The sequence below is a fragment of the Cavia porcellus genome, unplaced genomic scaffold, assembly GCF_034190915.1.
Source record: "Cavia porcellus strain 051 isolate PalLab524CR breed Dunkin Hartley unplaced genomic scaffold, mCavPor4.1 scaffold_24, whole genome shotgun sequence".
NCBI lineage: Eukaryota > Metazoa > Chordata > Mammalia > Rodentia > Caviidae > Cavia > Cavia porcellus.
In genome coordinates, this window is record NW_026947507.1 from 48,048,340 (window position 1) to 48,069,724 (window position 21,385).

Here is a 21,385-nt window from a genome sequence, read left to right on the forward strand (position 1 = left end):
TTGTGTATGGTTTTCAACCCACACCTTGAGCTTGGCCCCAAAGGCTGTGCTTTGGATGCAAGCCGATGTTCATGTGACCTGCCCAGTGTCAGCAATACTAGACTCTGTGGCTTCAAGACAGGATGGAACTTCCATTACCTTCCTGTCTTTGGTTTCCTCTGTGATTAGCTCCTCCTGCCATCGTGATTAGGATTAAGTGACATCATAGTACCTTTGTTACCCACTCACTGCACAGAGACCAGAGAGCGCTTCTCCGATGCTTGCTCTCTTTGGCACTGTGAATGGTGTCATGTTAAGAACATGCAGTGTTTTTCAGTTTTACAAAGTTCCAGGTATAGTAGGTGCCATGATAGGAAATGCAAAAAAACCATTCACAGAATGGCCCCATAAGAGAGGAAGCACACTGAAAGTTTTCTCTTAAAATACTTAACTCATTATGAATCAGAAATTCGCCTACATGAAGAACAATGGCTGAGAACAAGTGTCTGTCAGGTCCACCCAAGCAGGTCTTGCAAAGCCTCAGGAGAGCACACAGCATTGCCCTTGGCCCCACAGCGGTGAGCTCTTTCCGGGCTATACAGTGCTGGTGACCACAGGCTCCAGCAGGCATTAGGAGGGTAGCGCATTCACACCCATTGTCTCAATTACAGACAACAGTAGAACAACACATTGAAATAAATTTAATTAAAGTGCTTAAAATTGTCACTTGAATAAATCCTCACTCTAAGTTCTAATGCACAAACCTAATTCCTGTGTATGCTGATGAAGTAACATACATGTAACTTCAAAATGTTACATTATCAAGTGATTGATAGCCTCCTCATTTTCAAAAATAGTGAAGTTCTAGGTATTTATCATTTCAGAGAAGATAGTATTCTTTCAGAGCACTACTCAGTGAAATAAATTTCCATTAAAAAAAACTGGACAACTCCTCAGGTTGCCACATAAATGGACTTGACCTAGTATAAATTTGCCACATAGAGACATTTTTTAATTGAAATATGTTACTGCTCATAATTCATACCTGGAACTGGGGAAGACATTAGATCTGGGTGCATCACGAGCTAAGAAACACAACCAAAGTCTTTTCTGAGTAGCTACTACCTAGTTAGCACTTATAAGTTCAGAGAACAGCCCTTCCTCTGGTCCATACAGTCAGCACCCAGACAGTTCAGCAGACAGCCCTTCCCCTGGCCCACATGGTCAGCACCTGGCAGAGCTCAGTGGTCAGCCTTTCCCCTGGCCCACATGGTCAGCACCTGGCAGAGCTCAGCGGACAGCCCTTCCCCTGGCCCACACAGTCAGCACCCATACAGCTCAGTGGACAAGCCCTTTCTCTGGCCCAGGACAGCTCAGTGGACAGCTCTTCCCCTGCCCTATGTGGTCAGCATGTAAGATGGCTCTGCAAAGAGGCCCTTGCTCTGCCTGATTCATTTAATGTATAAGACCACACAAGAACTCTGGTTCTCCAATATCTACTGTTCTCTAAGCCCACTAGTGCACCTTCAAGTGCCACTAGTGCACCTTCGTGAAACCTGTCTTTTATGAGAGTCTTACAGGGAAAGTAGGTACTCAGCATGTGAAGGCAGAAAGAAGCCAGAGGAGAAGGTGGAGACAGCAGCACTGAGGACAGAGGCCCAGGTGCTCTGTGCCTGTCACACACTGGGCCTACCACGGAAGACAGCTCTGTAGGGATCCACACCTCCAAAGGAACACACCTCAGCCACACAGCAACAGCCCACAGGCACCCTGGCCAGCAGCTCCTCCCAGCTCCCTGCACCCTACACCACTCTGCTCTCCCTTCATCTGTAGAATCACAGCCACCACCAGGCCTCTGGTCCACAAAAGAGTTGATGTCAAAGCATTTGTCAGACTGCCACAATGCCATGTGGCAGTGGGTGCCCTATGCCATTACCGCCTTCTACCATGAAATGCCTTCTCCTGATGCAGAGTCTAATTGGACCTCAAGTTCACTCTAAAGTCCTCCTTTGAGAAGTCCTCTCTCATGCCTAGACCAGCATCAAACTGGCTTGTCCTGTTCACTCTGTTGTGTCTCCTCTTTCTTATGTATTTGCCTTTTGCTGCTACTGATTATATTCCTGACTTTCCCCACCTAAGTGCGACCTCATTCAATTCCCAAGTCCCACTGTCATTCTCTGCACCTGCTGTTCCCTTGGCAGCTCCTAAGCATGGTTCCATACTCTGTAAATGACCCAGAGACAAACACATGGCCCATGCAACTTCTCTACTGTTGGGCGTCCATCCATGAGGACAATCAGGAGCAGCAGCATAGGGCAGTGCCCGAAGCTGCGCCAGCACTCAGCAAACCATCTGTTTCTCGGAGAGTGATTGATAGACGCTGCTCATTTGATTGTAATTTTTGAAAAAAATTTCAACAAAACAAGAAATTAGGGCATCACTGCTTTAAAAGACATGCTGCACACGTGCATGTACACACACACAAACCATACACATACATGAAAAAAACTGCTAACAGAATTAAAAGTGAAGTCACAAAGATGTTATTTGCAAAACACAAACTTGGTAAATAACTGGTATCAAAAATACACAAAAACCTCTTCAAACTCAATAGAAAGAGAAAATTCAATTTTAAAATATGCCAAAGTTCTGAACCTCAGGGAAGAACTCAGGTAGCACGTAAGCATAGGAAAGAACACTCTGCAATTTGAGTCACCAACAAAATGGAACAAGAAGAAACTGTTGCATAGCTGTGAGATCAGTCGCAGCCAGATGGGGGCCAGTGAGGACACTGGGCAACAGGGGTCACTCAGTGACTCTGAAGGGCGCAGCCACCTTGCAGGGCATCTGAAGATTCCTGCAGGACAAAACACACTCTTATCAGACTGTCCCAGGGCCATGCACTGGAGAGCAAGAGGTCAGAAACCAGGTAGGTGGACTCACATCCCCCAGATTCACATCTCCAGGCTTTGCTGGGACCTCAGTCTGTGTTGTGTTTCAAAATTGGTTCCTGCAAGGCCACACATAATTTCTTAGGTCCCTGGTGGGAAAGAGGGTCCAACCCAGCATACCAGTGCATCCTCACTGGAATGGGTCAGGAGCAGGTTCTACCAGAGCAGGCACATGAAGGTGCAGGCTGAGCTTGCGGGGAGCCAACCAAGTAGCCAAGACCCATTGGTGTCCCTGGGCCCCAAGGGAACTGGCCACTGCCTGTGGTCTTGGCCTTATAGCCTGCACCACTGTGAGAATACAGACAAGTGTGAGAGGCCCGAAAGCTGTGGTGGTGAACCTATGGCTTGTGCTGCGGTGGGCTGGTGGGCTGCTTGTTATCACTGAAAAGGTTTGCCACCACTGCTTTCGAGGGTGTACATCTGGTCATCCAGCACCACTGCCTCAGGCAGATCAGGAGGAAGGACTCCTAGTCCTGCCCCAGATCCACAGTGCGCTGCAAGGACAGAGGCAGTCTCACCCCTCCCAGGAAAGGCTAGAGAACAATCCAGCCGGGCCAGTCTGTGCCCAGCTACGGCAGTGCCTTACAGTCTCCAGGGCCACTTTGGGCCCAGCAGGCAGACATCACATCCCCAACTCTGCCCACATTCACAGCTATACTGTTCTTTCTCTGCTTTAGAGTCTATTGCCTGCTGAGCCCCACTCCCAGCTGCTGCATGTTGTCACCTGCTCACACACAAGGAGGCTGACCACACAAGGAGAGGGAGCAGGCAGGGAGATGGTGCTCAGCATGGCAAGGCAGCCCAGTCTGGCTTCTGCAGTATACACTGCTGCTTTCATCCACCTTTCCTCAAAGTCCACCCTCAACTCCATTTGTAGGAAGTCACCCACTAGCCAAAGGCACATAGCAACAAGGTTGTCTCTGAGAAACGCTACTCCAGGCAAATGCACCCCAGGCACACAGAAGTCAGAAGCTGCTGCTGCACAGCATCATCGTTGCACAGAGTGTGGAAAGTTTGCTCACATCAGCATCACTATTCACATGGGTGACACCTCTGCTATGACATCACCATGCCCACAGTGTCACTAGGAATTCTCATTACCTCTTGTGGGACACTGTCAGACATATTGTCCATTGCTGGCTCCCAGCTCCCCAGTGACAATACCTCAGAAGCAGTCTGGCTGACTCCAGTGGAGAGGGGATGACCAGAAGCCAGGCAGCTGTGGTAGCTGGGGGCCCTCTGCACCCCAGGACAGGCTCTGTCCCCACTCCCTATGGAAAAGGGCCCCTTTACTCCTATGATTCAGACAGGTGGTCTACAGGCAACTACAACATGACCTGAACAGCTGAACAGGATGTGATGCCACACAGCCTGTCTGTCATTGTAAGCCCTCAGGACAGTACCACGCAGTCCAGTCTATCCAAAGACAGAACACATGCAAGAGTTAGAACTCACTCCCACTTTGCTGGCCTCAGCCAGTGCCCAGCGGAGAACACCTATATCCGCGGGAGAGAAGATGCAGAGGGTAGCAGCTGCACCTGGGTAGCCAGCGTTTGAGCGGAGCCCTCACAAGGGGAAATGCCCCCCAGGGACCCTTTCTACCACCACCGCACAGATGCCACACCCAGGCCACCCTCTCCTGGGAATGGAGCCCAGAGCTAAGTCCCAGGGCACAAACAGGGCCTCTGCAGAGGCACAGGATATGTGTGGCTTGTGTGTGTCGGTTCTGCATGCTGAACTCACATTAAGAGTCAGCATCTCCACTCACAGGCTCTCTGCATCCACCACTGCCTTGTATGTGCCCATATCAGAAGCTGCAGCTACACAGAAACTGCCTGGGCCATGAGATGAACATCCGTGACATTCCCAGTAAGAATCCCAAGGCTGCTCAGGCTGCACCGCTCTAGTGGACACTGATGCTCTGGGAGCAGTGTGAACTGCGCATCCTCACTGGTTCCCGGCATCAATGTGGACTCTGACACCCAAGTTCTCGGGCCGTTCTTACATTCCAGGACACTACATCAACATTGTAATCACCCACACTGCCTAAATTTCAGAAGAATTGCAGACAGTGACAGATGGACATTTATAAACCATACAGATGAAAATGAATGAGAAAGAAGCTTTGTGCTTTTCCCCAACAGAACAGTGGGGAGTGGAAGCTAAAGGAAGAAGAGGAAGACAGGACTTGTTCCTGTCCTGCATGGCCTGGGACTGCAGAGGCTCTTGTAACTGCAGTGTGTAGTGACAGGCTGGCACTGTGACTCAGCTTGGCTGGCTGGGATGGCAGGTGGCAGTCTTAGGAATGTGGGGTTCCTGCTTGGGGTGGCTTCAGGCACCCAATGCTCAATGCTCAGGTGGCACTGACTGACCAGTAACTGGTTCACTGATGAGGGTCACATGAAAAGCACCCATCCAGACTCCTGAAACTTCCTTAAACTCAGGTACAAAGCCCCCAGCTTGGCTCTGGGGGCATCCAGAAAGGTATGTCATTCTGCAAAGAGCTCCTGCTTTGGCCAAATGGCTAAGTGATTAAGGATCTTCCCTTTACTGAGATACACACACACACACACACACACACACACTCACTCACTCACACACAATCAAACCTGCGTATGTTTTAAGTCCACATGCACACATACACACATGATAGGAAGATAAATCTACTATGCATGCCCATGAATCCACAGAGCACAGGAAGTGGACAGTGTGACTTGGGAAGACTGTGACCCAAAGAAGCTGCACTGCCCTGTCCTCATCAAGCAGTGTGCCTCCCAAGTGGGAGCCAGGGCCCGCCTGGTGCAGCGGCACCTCCCTCACAATGCACAGTGATCAGGGGCAGTGGACAGGTGCCTTGCTGCAAGAGGAGGGCATCCTATAGAACCACCCTTGAAGGTCAAGAGCCCAGAGGGAGCCACACATCCGTGGGATTCCACAGGCGGCACCCAAGAGGGCGCTTCTGGATCCAGCTCTGGAAGAGGGTAGTAGTGTCCACACCCACACAGCAGTGATACTGGATGGCAGCTAGAGCCTGGGTCCATGGTGACTCTCATATGCCCCAGGCTGTTGGCTGAGATGTCCAGGTGGACCTCAAAGTGTCCTCCCCAACATCTGCTGCTGCACCAGGGTGGGGATGTGGGGCAAAGTTGCAGGTCTGGGCCAGGTGTGAGGGCTGAGTGCAGGTCAGAGCAGCCATTGCCCATGGCCTCCCTGCATGGATATGTCAGTGTGGGCCTTCATTCAGGCCCAATCCATCGATTCTTTCCAATCCAGGTGGAGGGGGAAAGTTTTAAAAGATAACTCCTCCCACTGTCTTCTCTATACATGGAAAATGCTTCTTAAAAGCATCTCTTGTGGAGAGTGTGGCTTGGCTTAGACTCCCTCAAGTATTAAGATTCCACCATTCACCTCAGAAACTAACAAATGCAAATAATAAAAACTCAGGTCCCTGGATCACTTTGCTTATTTTACATGACTCCACAAACATCCTGGTTGACCTTATGGCTAGAGGGCAGCCTGTGTGCAAGATCCTTGCCTCCTGCTCCCTGCAGCAGTGCCAGCATCCAGGTCTGGCCCCTTCTTGCTCTGGCTCCACACCTGTGAGGAGGACAGCCTTGGTCAGGGGACCTGGGGCCTGAGCACGCCTCCAGAAATGTGTGTATCCTGCATCATTCTTCCAGCACTGAAAATGCTGTCATCACAGCAGCTCCAACAAATGTGTGTGTCCACAGCACCAGGCAGGCCATCCATCATCCACCAGTGGGGTGTTTCTTACATTTGTTTTTGAGACCAGAACTTTATTTCCATCCGGCATACCCTTGGGAGTCCTTCAAGGTCTGGATCAGCAAAGGTATCGAGTGGTGGGAGCAGAGCCCATCCCATCCCAGCGCTGGCTCCAGAGCCATACCTCCCTGGCAAAATCCACATTCTGGGAGCACTGCCATTAAAGAAGCACAGAGTAGGGAAGTTGGGAAGACAGCAGGGGCACGGCCAGCACCCAGGGCTCACAGCCCATCCAGCCCCTGCCCGACTTTCCTCCACCACTACCCTGCATGGCCATCTTGCCTCTAGGAGGAGGAAGTGAGCACCAGACCCAAAGGCAGAAACCCTGCAGGTCAGTGACACAGACAAGACCTCATGCACACCGCTGGCATGGCTGCATCCCAAACATCACACCTGAATACAGATGGGGACCCCTGTTCACTGTTGTGGGGAGCGGCAGATGAAGGAGTTGCCTTGGAAGACCTCCGGCAAGTCCAGCAAGTCCTGAGAAGCCAGTGTCATTTGAGGACACCACATGTGCTCATTGCATTTACCAAGTGAGCTGGAAACTTACATCCACACAAAAACTCATGGGCAGATGGGTTCACCAACACCTGGAGCAGGAAGCAGCCAAGCTGCCCTCAGCAGGCGAGTGACACAGCACTCAAGGTGTGACATGCACATGTGACATGCACATGGACACACTGTAGCACCATGAAAGACACAGAGCAAACTCTGCGTGTATCAGGAGGTTCCAGAAGCAAAGGAGAAGAGGCTACCATGACTCCAAAAGCAACGCCGCAGTGCAGTAAGAGGTTAGCAGTCACAGGAGTTAGGAGACGGATGGAGCACCAAAGAATTTGAGGGCAGTGAAACTCTGTGTAAGCCCACGATGGTGCCCTGCCATCTCCAAACATCTGTCTAGACCACACTGTAGTGGCCTATGTAAGCTGGACATGCGGGCACTAACATGTCTGGGCATCATGGTCAGTAGCGGAGAGTCCCTCTGAGACAGGCAGAGTGCAGGTAACTGCAGAGCCGGGGAACCCGCTGGTTCTTCTGCTCAGTGTTTCTATTGATGAAAGTTGCTCTACCAAGTCTTTCAAAAAGCAAAAATTTTCTGTCACTCGGCCATGAGTCTCAATTTTCTCACCTACAAAATGGGCAGGAAACTCTCTGGTGGCTGAGTAATGATGCAGTGGCCCAACCCTGCCTCCTCCCTCTGGCTGGTCTTCCCAAAGCCCCTCTCATCACCCCATCTTCTACTGCTGTGAGCATCCTGGCTCGGGACCTCAGGAAAACAGACTGAAGGGATGGCAGGTCTCCTGCAAGGCGCAGGTTACTGCTATGGGCCTGCTTAGCTGTCCACTGGGAACAGGACCTAGGCCTAGACCCGGTGGCACCAAGGGGAACAAGAGGATGACAGATGGCTGGAGAGTTCCGACCAGAGTAGCAAAGGCTCAGAGGTAGACACACATCTCTCACAAGGCCCACACCAAGCAGGGCCTGCAGCTGGCCCAGGGCAGGACACAGAGGCCTGGAAACCCTGCCTGAGGCCATGAGCTGGAGACCAAGGATGATGAGAGCAGACTATGACCCCCTATGTTGCACCCATCAGGATTTCCTGTAGGCTGCCCTGCTGGCCCTGTTTTGTCCTGGAAGCTGGGGTCTACCCAGCCCAGCAGCAGCAAATGGACATCTCCACATGAGCACAGTGAGGAAGATTTGTCCTTCCACCCTGATCTGTGCTAGTCAGAGAGCTATCCCACAAAGTCATAATAAAGCGCTCGGCCCAGGCCGCCGCTGTCGATATCAGCTCCCAGCGAGCACAGCACTTTACACACACATGGACAGGAAAGTAGTTCTGCAAGTTCCACTGCCTCTGTTCTCTAAATAGAAATGTGTGCCTTCCTTCTCGATGTTAGTCATATGAAAAATTATCACTTTACTACCAGTTCTTTCCTGAAATAATCAGGAATGAAATAATGACCTAGTAATCAAATTCCTAGCAGGGCTGCCACTCAGGGGTGAACAACTGTGGAGGCTCTGACCCCAGTGCCCCTGCCACCCACCACACATGCTGCGGGGACACACAAGTGAGGTGTGGGCTTGGTCTCAATACCTCAACAACAGCACTCTGCCACCCACAAGCTCCCCCGTCCAGCTGTCCCTATCCCTGCCATGGACCCTCTCTGCTTGAGGCCTGGCCAGGGCTAGGACAGTGTTGAGTTCACGAGTGTATGCATGAAGTAGGAAAAACCCAGAGAATGGGCTTTCCAAACCCAGTAGCTAACCTAACCCCAACCCTAACCCAGAGATTCACCCCACGTATCAAGAGCTCATGGTCAGCCTGCAGGGACCGAATTCCGTTTCACTCACTAGCACATAGACTCACTGAATGAGAAAGCTTGGGAAGCCAAGTGGCATGCAAAGAAAAGTGATATTGTTTCAGAGAGCACAGATCATGTGGTTCTGACATTGCCAATGCTGGGCTGATACCATGAGAGGAAAGGAGTAAGTCATTTGGCAACTGCACAGGACCGTCAACGAAGGGTGGTGGGCTGGGGGAAGGGCTGTGGCCCCACTGCTCAGGAGCTCTATACATCTTGCCAATGAATGTGATCACTGTGCGCCACTTCTTTTCTGGTTATTCACTTTCATCCTAACGACCAATACGCTGAAGTAATTTATAAAAAAAAAAAAAAAAAAAAAAGACAGTGCTCACAACCATAGAATGAGTAACTGCCTCGATTCTTCCAGAGCAGGCATTAACTTCACAGAGTCGTCTGCGCCTACAGCAGACATCTGCTCAGGCCATGACCTGAACCTTCTCATCCATGCAGCTCCTCCTAATACAACCCTGTCTGGGCTGCAGACGCTTCCAAAGGCTAGCATCTGCCCTTGTCCTAGAGTGAGTTGGTCACACATACAAGTGCTCCCGACAGACTGGCCTGAGCCACAGATGATCCAGCAAGAAAATACTTGTTGCTAGATGCCAATGAGACCCACATAGTGAGGCAAAGTCCTACAGTGAGCAAATCCAAGGCCACAGGACACTCTTTTTTTTAACATGGAGCCTCTGTCAGGCCACACACCAGAGCTCTGGGGACAAAATTATGAATGAAACCATCAAACAGCACCTGGAAGGGGAAGCCAATGATGGTTTCTATCTGGGCGTGCTCAGTCCTTCCAGCATAATGCCGAGTGCACGCTCAGTTCACCAGGAAGGGGCGGGACCCTTCCACCCTCCCATTCTGCTGAAGAGGTGCTTGTTCCTGCACAAGGAAGAATGAGCAACCCCATGAGCCATATCAGCGCCACGAAAATCAAAAGGAAGGAGGACCAAAGCACCCCACCCTCACTGCTCCATGGCTCCTGTGCTGAGCCCTCCTGTGGTGTGAGCTGGTGCCTGACACCTTGGAGACCCTTGGCCCACCATGCCCTCCACGGACACACAGTCCCATGGCTCAGGAGATGCTGCCTCCTCCCAGAGCCAAGGGAGTGGCTTGGTCAGCACTAAGCACCAGCTCCTCTGTTCTACTTCAGAGTAGCTTTCCGCCTGCCGGAAAGACAAATGCAGGCAGTGCCTCACAGGAGGCTCCTCAACCCCAACCCCGGCATCTCCTTTCCCCTGCCTCCTGCAGCTGTGAGAGGCACCAGTTCCCCCTGCACCAGGAATCACAAAGGAAGCCATCTGCAGCTCCCCTCTATCTCCTGCACATAAAAGCACGAGTTTAATAACTGCAGGTTCCTAATCTACTCATTCCACAAGGAATTCTGAAGCAGCAGCCCAGCTGCTGTGTCCTCGCCATACTACAGCAAAAGCCAGAGAGGAGAGTTCTTGCAATACAGATCACTCTGGTATTCAGTGATTATCAGGAGAATTGTTAATTGGAGACAACTTGTCTTCGCAGAATGACATCGCTGTACTTCTAGACTGTCGTGCAGGAGCTGTGTCCCCAAATCCTCCATGGCAATTAAGATGCTTTCTGATTGCAGTAACATTAATCCCCCAGGCCACTGCTGCCTTCCCTGGGGAGAGGAGTATTGGACTTGCAAAGCAGTGCAGCCTCGGGCTGTGAGTTGGGGCAAATGGAAAACCATGCTGCAAAGTACCGAGAGCAAGCAGCCCCAGGTTAACCAGCCCAGTGCTAACACGCTCTGCAGTGTCTACCTGATGCCACAGCTTGGTCCCACATCCTGGGGACGAAAAGTAAGAAATGAGTCATCCTTGACTTACCAAGGCTTGGTGGCAGCTGCACTGCTGGCAGCATCCAAATGCAAGGAGCAGAGGCTTCTCAGCACATAGACAGGAGCTGCGTACTCGGACTGGAGGGAAGCTGGAAGGACCCAGCATGTGTCCCCTCTCTGGTCAGCCCTGACTCCAGCCAGGCTGCCACAGAGCTCTGCAAAACAAGCACACTGCAGCAGGGTGGCGGGCGGAGGACCGCGATGCATGTCCCATATATTCAAGCATAATAGAAAACACGGATCTGGAGTGGACTGCATGTGGATGTGGGGGCCGCCTGGCAAGGAGCGGAAGAGGCAGGCATGCGGCTGCTAACAGAATTAGCCATGGAGACGGACACTGTGATTAGTGTGTGGTGCTGTCCCCCGGGACATCAATTAGAGAGCAGGTGCTCGGTCTGCTGCCTCCTCAGACGGACGGCTCTAATCTCATTTCACCAATGATCCCATTTAAACAGGAGCCACGGATTGTGATGATATCACTCGCTTGGGGAGCCATACATGGGCAACTTCCTAGGGCGCGTCACCACACTGACGACACAGGGCTTCATAAGAGTGGGAAGGGTGCTGGAGAGGCTGTCCCCCCGAGGCTCCTGCTGGCTGGCTGCTCCTGCTTCTGTGGTCATCCTCAGGGAAGTTGCAGGGGACTGGAGAGCCCTCTGCTCACCTGAGCTGCAGGTGTGCTGGTAGCCAGCTCCAGCTCCGGCAGGGCGTGAGAAGGATGGGGCTGGAGCATGCTGGCCTCTGCACTTCTCTCTGCCTCCTGTCTGGATGCTGTCAGGCTGGAAACAGGGAACGCACTCTGCACCATGAGGGTCTGGGTCTTTTGTGATCCTTGGCATCTGAGGCTCCGCCTCCAGCCTCCACTGGTTATTACTCCACAGAGCCACAGCTGGAGGGATAGATGTAAGAGGGAGGGTGAAGACAGTGTCACCCAAATCAGGGTGGCCAAGGGTCCTCACTTGCGACAGAGAAGCTTCCCTTAGGCACAGATGCAGCCAATGAGCTGAGATTTATGCACACATTATTCTCTTCAGGTCCGCAGTCTCTTGTGCCTGAAAAGAAAGCTGGTGGTGAAATCCAAGAGCAAGAGGAAGGTCAGGGAAGCTGCCCATGTGTACAGGGAGCGCAGGCGGTGCTCAGGCCCATCTTTCTTGTGTTGGCTTTCCCCAGATCTCCCTTCAGCTATGCTGCCAACCCGAGACTGCACATAGAAAAGGTACCAAGTCCATGGGATGCTTCTCTGTGGATAAGAGCATGAGGTTGCCAGGTTTTCAGACTAAATTAGACTAGCATGTAACTGGAGACTATCTTGTGGGCCAGTGATGTATGCTGTGAAGGTGTAGTATGCTAACTGTGCACTTGCTGTAGTGAACTTGCTGTCAGAGCAGTATCCATGAGCCAATCCACACACATTCATAAGCACCTACATTTATTATTCAAGGTCAAAATACCTGAAGGCTCTAAATCTCGTTTTCCTATATCTGCTTCATCAGCTACTCCCAGGAATGACCCTGTGCTTGGTCTCAGAGACACTAGGGCAGCTGGCCATTGCCTGATGAGCTCACACAATAGGTCCTAGCCCTCAGCTGGGATGTCGAACTGTCACTGGGTGGACTAAACACAGCCCCAAATCCCAGAGTGGGATCTTATCTGAAGTACGATCTTTAGACACTGACTAAAGATCTTGATTAGTTTGTCCTTGATTTAGGAAGACAGAATCCTTACAAGAGGAGACTGAGACAGAGACTGCAGATGCAGAGGCTGTGCTAGGGTGGAGTAAGACTGAGTGGCAGTTCACATCAGAGGAGCCAGGGTGCTCTTACCAGAAGATGCAAGGCAGAGGCTGGGGTGGGTGTTCTCAGGCTTCAGGTGGTGCCAGCCCTGTCAATGCTGCACCTCCAGACCCCCAGCCTCCACACATAAGAGATTAGTGAATGCTGCCTGTAGCCCCCATCCATGGTGCTGTGCTTGGGCTTCCCCAAGAAACTGACGCAGCAGTGTAGGTCCCAGATGTGACCAGTTGCTGCTTCCATGGCCCTGGATGTGTCCAAGGGTTTGCTCCAAAGACATGAATGTGTTGGTACCCTGCCTCTGTTCTGGACCTGTCTAAGCAATCAACCTGGACCCAGATCAGACTCCAGGACATTACACAATAGATATCACAGGAAATTCTTCAAGCCTGACTCAGTTTGCAGTTACCCCCAGCCCAGAAAGCCCTTGGGTAGATGGGCACCTGTGTCTGGATGCCTCCCCAACCCTCGAAGCCTCCAGTTGTCAACACAGCTGACTTGTGCGAAGCACCACCCAGAAAAGCAATGAGCATGTGGCTGCAGTCCATTTACCAGCCTGTGTTACCTCTTCCTGGCATGTCTCCATCACCCTGCATGCAGAAGGCACACACCACACAGCCTCCCATAAGAAGCAGGGCTGTGCAGCCTGAAGCCCCCACAAAGGTGTTTGCATAGGACTAGGCCAGAGGTCAGACACAATCCAGCAGGTGCACCTGCTCTCCTGGAGTTCCCAGCCAGGAGAGGAGATTGTGTGAGCAAACCACAGGGACAGCTCACACTCAGGCTGATCCCAAGCTGGGGCTTTGCACATCAAGCCCCACAACTAATGAGGTGGTGTTTTTGGAGGCAGACTGAGCCACTGCTAAACAAAGAACTGAGACAACCAGATTCAGGGTGCAGCTCCGCAGCTGCCAGCCCTGATCCAAAGGTGTGTCTGACTAAGACAATCACTGAGCAGGCCAGAGAGTGACTGGTAGCACACATGGCAGCCAGGGCCCAGTAATAAGTAACACTGGCATCCAAAGGGGTGGGCATTAACAAGAGGTGACTGGAACTGTGAGAGCAGGATGCGGTCATTCTGAGGTGGTCCAGGCACTGCTGAGCTTGGGGTCTTCAAGGTTCAGATACCTAAGGTCTGAGCACATGTGGGTCCTGAAGGGGACCCTGGGGATCTTGTGCCATCCTCAGGATGCAAGCTCTGCAATGTTACTTAAGCAGATGCTGCCAGGGCACTGCCACCCACCTGGCCAAGGACCCACAGAGCTAAGAAAAGTTTGCTGAGTTGGAAGTATGCGTCCTGAGCTTTTCCAAGGTCTTCTGGGGTGACCCAAGAGTTGTCATAGGGAAAACCAAGGTGTAAAGGTGGTAGATGACTTGCACAGTGACATCACAGTATGTTTCTGATTTCTAACCCTGTGGTCAAAGGTGCTGTCCTTGTATATCATATCTAGGACAGGCTGAGCTCCTCTAGAAGCGAGGGCGGCAGCTAAGACAGGGATAGGTTAAACAGTCCATGTGGCTGATGACTGCAAACTCGAGGCTGACCAGCTCTGAGAAGCCAGCTTGCCCTCCCAAGCCAACCTCCTCTAGGGTCCTGATGCCCTGTGAAGCCTACTAGACCCTGGGGCTGCTGCAGTGTTGCTGAGGCTGACAGTGAACCCTCACACAAGAGCACGCAAAAGGCCACCTGCAGAACTGTATCTGTGGGTCACACCATGAGACTGGGTCAGATTGGGCGCAGATGGTACCACCCACCGTCGGTCAGCATGGGCTTTGGGACTTGGTGCTTAGTGGCTTTCAGACCTCAGCCGCCTGCCTCTGGGAACTCAGCTTGTGCTCAAGGCTCAGAGAAAATGCTGCCTGCTCATTAAACAAGTTCCCAAGCCCCACTTTAGGGCTTCCAGACAAAGGCAAATACAAAGCCTGGTAGTGAACAGGGTGATACCCAAAGGAGCCACCACCAGAAGAAACCAGCACTGTGCCTTCAGACCTCTGGCCTCATGGAACATAATATCTCCCCACACAGGAGGACTAAGTGGTGCCACAGGGCCCCCATCCTTCACAAGACTGCTGGGCTCCCTGAGGCAACCACAGACTCCACCATCCACAGGCAAAAAGAGCTCAGGAGCTAGTACACAAGATGGTCAGTGTAGACACATGCCTCAGCTCTACATCCTGGATGTCTCCGCATTAATGAGTGCTTTGTTTGGTTCATTAAGTTAAAGGTTACCTTCCTTCTGCTTTCCTGGCAATGCATCCTAACTGCTACTCTGGTAGCAATGAAAGCCATCACACCAGTTCTTACTCATAGGAAGTTACCCAGAGGCTGTCTGGTTCCTGTCCCAGCTACACCCCTGGAAAGATGAGCTGGGATATAGAGTCCAGATTTCTGATTTTTCAGAGGTCAGCATAAGAAATCATGACATAGTGCCAGAAACTGCAGATGATAAACAAACTTCACAATCATGAGGACAATGCCATTTATAGATACAGGGGGAAAAAAAGCTTGGCACTTAAAGATTTATGCTATTTTTTACACACAGTACAAAGAATAATTTTGTAAAAATGAACCCACAAGCAGCATTTGAATATATGGAGTAACATGAGCAGTATGTAATTGAAATTTACATGATGATGAATTTTAATTTATTTATGTTTCTTAATAACTCATGTAAATACAAATAGCTGGCATCAACTTACCACAACTTCATGAAGCATGGGAACTCTGTGTCCTGGTGTCAGAACTGCTCTTGTATAAAGTACTTCCTCGGGTTGTAAAGATAAAGGTTGCAGCTGCAACTCTACACTCAGGTACTTTTTTGCAGTGAAACTCCTATTGTAGGGGATCCACAATTCTTGGGATTGCCAGATACTCTCCTCCATCTTTAAGACCCACCAGAAGGCAGAGGACATGAGGGGAAACTGCATGTATTGAGCTCCTACCAGATAGCTGCAAAATTTCACAGACACATTACACTCAGGCACTGTAGCCACTTGGATGTGGGTGGCTGGGATATTCCCATTCTTCAACTGAAAAAAAGTAACATCTGAAGCTATTCTCTGGCAGCATCAAAATTCAAATCCAGCTTGATCAGACCTGAAGTCAGCACTGACTCTAGTACAGCATAAACAGAATCCTCAGGACAGGTAAGTCAGCATCCTGCCTGCTCTCCCCTGGCTCCCACAGAATGTCAGGAACTGTCCTCAGGGAAAACAGTCACACAGCCAGTCAGGGAATAAAGAATGACCCTTGGAAGGTGGATCGAAAACATGCAAAGTCCTGAAATCAAGACCCAAAATAAATGCACTTGGGAAAGAAGGGAACAGGGGAGAGAGCTGAAGGGAACTAGAACAGAGAGACGTGTAAAGCTCTGGGCACTAGCCCTGTGCTACCTGTGGACTTGTGCAGGAACTGGAAGTATGGACCCAGGGACCTCAGGAAGTCATAGAAACAGGATGAATGAGCTACGACCCTAGAATGGTGCAACAGGGGTTATAGGCCACCTGTAAAATTACTCTGCAGGATATACTTGATCATAATCATTTCAAAGGTTATAATCAGAACAATATGGACAAGTTCTCCTAAAGCAAAAGTATAGTTTTAAAATACCCTTACTGGCTTAGAACTGCATTAGAGAGTTATATATGACTAACTTGGCTCCTGAAATATCCCCACCTGGTACAGATGGGGCCACATGTACTCTACACCCTACGTGCTTCATGCCACGCCCCTTACCGCATCTCCACACCATCCAGGCCTCACAGACAATCACAATCTACCTCTCTAGTCACCCTCTTTTGCAGCCAAATGGGCACAACTGTCTGACACTGGAGATAAAGAGGTAGTGATCCAAATAGATTAAATATCCAAAGCCATGATGGCAGAGTGGTGACTCAAGCCTGGGGCTGCCAGTCTCTGGGGTCCTCCCTGATGAGCTTCCCCAGAAGAAGGAGTTGCTGTTTATTTTCTGTACCCGGTTGCACAAGCACAGTCCTGGGGACCTTGTAGCAGGGACTGTGGCTTTAAGGTTCCCTTTGTGAAGCTGCAGGAGGGTGGCCATCCCAAGGAGGACCCATGGAGGATGTTTCCTATGCTGTGTGACTATGTTTGTGTTGGGAATAGAAGGCATTTCCTTTTGATTTTTGGTGACTATTTATTTGTCAGAAAACGATTAATTGAATAACCAATGAGTGAAGCTCTTGGAAATAAAAAGCTCAGAATTTAAATGCAAATACAAAGATAGATCCTGTCCTATTACACAGATGGGTGCAGCCAGTACTGTTCATCACACTGACATCTCAACCTGGAGATGAGCCTGCAGGTCACTGTCCTAACTGTCAAAAGTCCCTGTCCTAACTTTCAGTGAAAAGCAGAAACTAAAATGCCAGCAGAGTAGCTCCAGGTAAAGTCCTTGATGAACATATCTGTTGTCTTCTCTAAAATGCACCTTGAGGTCTCAGGACACATGCTGTAAACATCCATTTGCTGACATGTGTACTCCATGGCTTTGAATCTTGATGAAAGGCTTTTGGGAAGTTGATCTTTGTAAGCATCTGAAGTGTACATCATCACATGTGAAACTGTTTCTCTGAGTATGTGACCTACACATTTGTTGCTATAGGAGCAAACTATATTTAATTTTGTATATGCAATTATTGTTTAGCATACAGAAGACTATTTTTGTGTTCCTCTGGCTAAGAAAACTGTTATTATTTTGTTTCAGTGCTTTTTATAAGACAAATAAAAAGCACTAATAAAACCATTTTATAATGAAAAATTTAAATTTTAATTTTTCCTTATAATTTTATTTTTATGAGTAACTACTTTTAATGCCCAAAGATTTTTAAATCTTGCACAGTGCAATACAACAACACAACATAAAACCCACAAATTCAAATATTACACATAATTTAAATATTTACTTGTTTTATTTAGATTAAGGACTCAATTATTATCTGATCATTTGAGGTCTCAGGATACACGCTGTAAACATCCATTTGTTGACATATGTACTCCATCGCTTTGAATCTTGGTGAAATCCAAGAGAGGGATGATCTACTATGTATGTGCTGCTCAATTTTTATACTGATAACCAGTCTATGGAAAATACAAATTTTACAAAACTGTAATATATTCTAATATGTAGCAGTGAGTTAGAATAACTTAAAGATATCTCTTATCAAAAATTTATGTTCATATGATGAAAATAAAACCTAAAAAGGTCTATTAGTAATATGTGGTTATACATCTAGGATATCTCTGGCTAAGAGCAAACAGAGATCAAGTCATTCAAACCATAAAATTGTGACACAATTTGTTAAAATGTTGGGCTTGGATACATAAACTCAAATATTGTGCTTTTATGCTTGGATCAGTGTGTATACATGCTGAGCATCCATGTGTTGCAACCCAGAAAACAACAACAACAACAAAAAGTGAATGAGGACCTTTCCAAGACCCCTTCTAGAACCTCCCAGCTTGAGTTTCAGTACTTGCGATGTTGGACAGCTCCCCAGGGCCAAATGCTAAATGGTTAGGAATGGAACAGTTTGCCTTTGCACTGACTACAGATTTCTTTATGCAGAAAGATTCACATAAAAGTGAAAGTCCTCAAAAGGGTTCTCTTCATCCTTTGGAAAACACAAACCCAACAGCACTTGTTCTAAAATAATTGCAGAAAGAATTCTATAAATAAGACAGAAATCCATTCGGTTAGGAAGATGGTACAGTGATGGTAATGAAAATAATATATTAAAGTTTTTGTTCTGAAATATTACAATAATTTTTTTCTGCTAGCTAACCTGCTACAGCTACTTGCTTGGTTGCTATGGCAACAATCTGCTAGTATCCAGTATGTCAGGCAGGGAGATTGTGGGCCCTTGACAATTAAACTAGGAATTATCCTGTTTCCTGGTTTAGCATAATTCAGTGAATTCCACATGGTCATTAGCTTTCCTTGCTAGGTCTTTTTCCAAGACAATCCTCATCATTCATGAGTCCTTTTCCTTTGAGTTGCATCAATGCAGTCTGCTTCCTAGGTTCTAACATGCCTGCTTGGAGGGCAGGTGACACGGAGACCAGGACAAAGTTCAGGACACACTGCTCGTCCTTCTAGATTCGCCTTTGGTGGAGCTTGGCTCTCACAGATTCTCCTTTCTGAATTTGTAACTCACTTGTGTTGAGCATGTAGGAAGCATTCTGCTATCTGTTGCTTCAAGCTTCTCAACAGTCTCATGAAAAGGACATTTCACAGGTGAGAATACAGGTCAGGAGATGTTAAATTGTCCAAAGAGACTATCCAGTGACCAGGCCAGAGGAAGTTCTGCATCCTATGCAGACGACTGCAGCAACCACTCTTCCCTCTTGATTCTTTGGAGTAGCCCACAACTATGAAATACACAATGTCACACCCTACTCCAAAAATGCAAACAGGGTAAGAAACATGATGCGTGTTTCCTCCCTTGGTGAATATATACACACAGAAATTAAAGTGGAGGTGCCAACACCATGTAACTCAACAGATGAAATGGTTGGGGACCACCATGGTGGGAAGAATAGGACATAAATCTGGGGCAACAAAGTAAGCCCTTGGGTACAATGAAGTGTTATTTCTTCTGGTGAAGCATGTTTCAACAGATCCTCAGGAAACCCTGATGAAATCACAGAAGCACAGTGTTCGCATGAATGAGAAATGGTTACCAAGACTAAAAAAGTAAATGACCCGTGAACTTCAGTTGCTCCTTGTCAACTTAAAATCACTAATTGTGGGGTCACACAGATGGTTTCTCCACACACCTCTGACACGTGTGTTCTAACAGTTGCCTCTGTTACTTCTTGAGGACCTTAAGGCTGATTTTCTTAAGAAAACTGACTCCTTCCCTGAGCCCACTCTAGTTTCTGCCATCTCAATGTCCAGTACCATAAGGATAATATGCTAGCAAACATTAATCAAGGTCACATTTACAGAATGTTTGGCTGGCGAAAGGTGAGTTTGAATATTGTGTTTATTAATTAGGTACAAGAATGTCCAATCTCCTTTCAGACCTGATGTTGCTCAGTGCATTTGCAGTCTGCCTGGAAAAATCCCATGAACTCTCTGCCCATGTTTCAGCATTGTGAGCAAGTCTGGTACATATCGGTAAGCCCTTGAAAACTCTTTCTATAGCTGTAGAGACTTATTCACACCATCAGGTCTGTTGGACTAGGCCAAAGTAGGCCAATGAAATGCTCAAGCTGTCTGCTCCTGCGTGAGCCCATCTCCATGCTTATGTCTGGCTGTCACCTTCTCTCTGGGGAGATGCCCTGTGATTCTCACAAGATTGCTTCTGCACATACCTGGACTGGGAAGATTACTCTCTTTCTTTCCCCATTTCCTCCCTGAATGCTCAGAGCAAAAGTTTGTCTCACCACAGCAGGTGCTACATCATCTTGTGTATAAATCGCCTATGAAGGTCTTCTCTCCCACTTCCTATCCTAGAGGCCAGGGTCATAGGTGTCTGTCACCCTGCCTGACATATTGGATACTAGCAGACTGTTGCCATAGCAACCAAGCAAGTAGCTGTAGCAGATTAGCTAGCAGAAAAAAAATCATTGTAATATTTCAGAACAAAAACTTAAATATTTTATTTTCATTACCATCACTATTGCCAGGGTCATAGGCCACTGTCACCTTATGCAAAGTGAGTCTCTGATATTGTGGATGATGGAAGAAACAGTGGATGAGGGCAGGAGACAGAAGAGAAGAAAGGCAAAGAAAGTTCCTGCACAGCTGAGAAGCACTGAGCAATTTAGACACTGCAGGGTCATGTGAGAGGACAGAGCACTGTTACAGCTTGGAGACACCACGGAACCTCCTCCTGAAGGCTGTGGAGGGATGAGAATGTCACACAGGGCCCATGGCTAGCTGTGCCTCAGCAGAACTGCTGCCTGTGCTCCTGAATTCCCAACTCCTCTCTCCAGTGCCACACTGGCTACCTGACAGAGCCCGCCCAGAAGCACATGGAAGGTCCAGGCTCTGTCAGTCTTGCTCAGGCCCCTGACTTAGGTCTGTGAGAAACCTGTGTTCTAATAAGCTCTTGACAAAACAGGAGTTGTGCCACACAAGGATGCTCTGGGTGTCCTTAGCCATGGCATGGAAAGATGAGAGCAACCTAAATACTCAGAGGGACATGGCAGGGAGATTTGTCACATGGACAGGGAATACCGCATAGCTACTAAACTCATGCAGTGCCAGATAAAGGAGAAAAGAGTAAGTTTGACTGTAGGGAGGGACATTCAGACAGTTCTTTGATCTAATGTTCCCAAATGTGGTAGCATTGCTTGGAGACCCTTTTGAGTAAATCAGGGTAATAACAACCCTGTATTCTTGCAAATGTTAAAATGCCAGAGGCAAAAATGTCCTTCATACTCAATGCTTAAATTTTCAACAGTTCTTACACTTTTTGGTACAAGTCTTCTTCTCTTAAGTGGTATCTAAGAAATATAAAGTTCTATGGAATTAAAAACAGAGATGACAAAAAAATTAGAAAGAGATATGTAATAATCATTTTAAGAAGTATTTGATGTGCCAGTTGTGGTGGCATTCTCATGTAATCTTACAACAGGAGGCTGAGACAGGAGACTGCAAGTCTGAGCCCATCCTGGGCAAGTTA

General features: G+C 48.7%; 1 protein-coding gene across 12 annotated transcripts in view; it reads right to left on the reverse strand.

The window, feature by feature from the left end:
* Window positions 1–21,385, reverse strand: part of Dlgap2 (DLG associated protein 2) — a 531,604-nt gene that overhangs the window by 301,260 nt on the left and 208,959 nt on the right. For 2 of the 12 annotated variants that reach the window (XM_063235018.1, XM_063235012.1), the window contains exon 1: window positions 10,933–11,370. The exons of 9 other annotated variants lie outside the window; for them this stretch is intronic. In XM_063235018.1, the coding sequence (XP_063091088.1) occupies window positions 10,933–10,966 (34 nt within the window). In that variant the 5' untranslated portion in view covers window positions 10,967–11,370. Of the gene's footprint in view, window positions 1–10,932; window positions 11,371–21,385 lie in introns of those variants that run through there. One more of the 12 variants, XM_063235013.1, reaches the window with a different exon arrangement.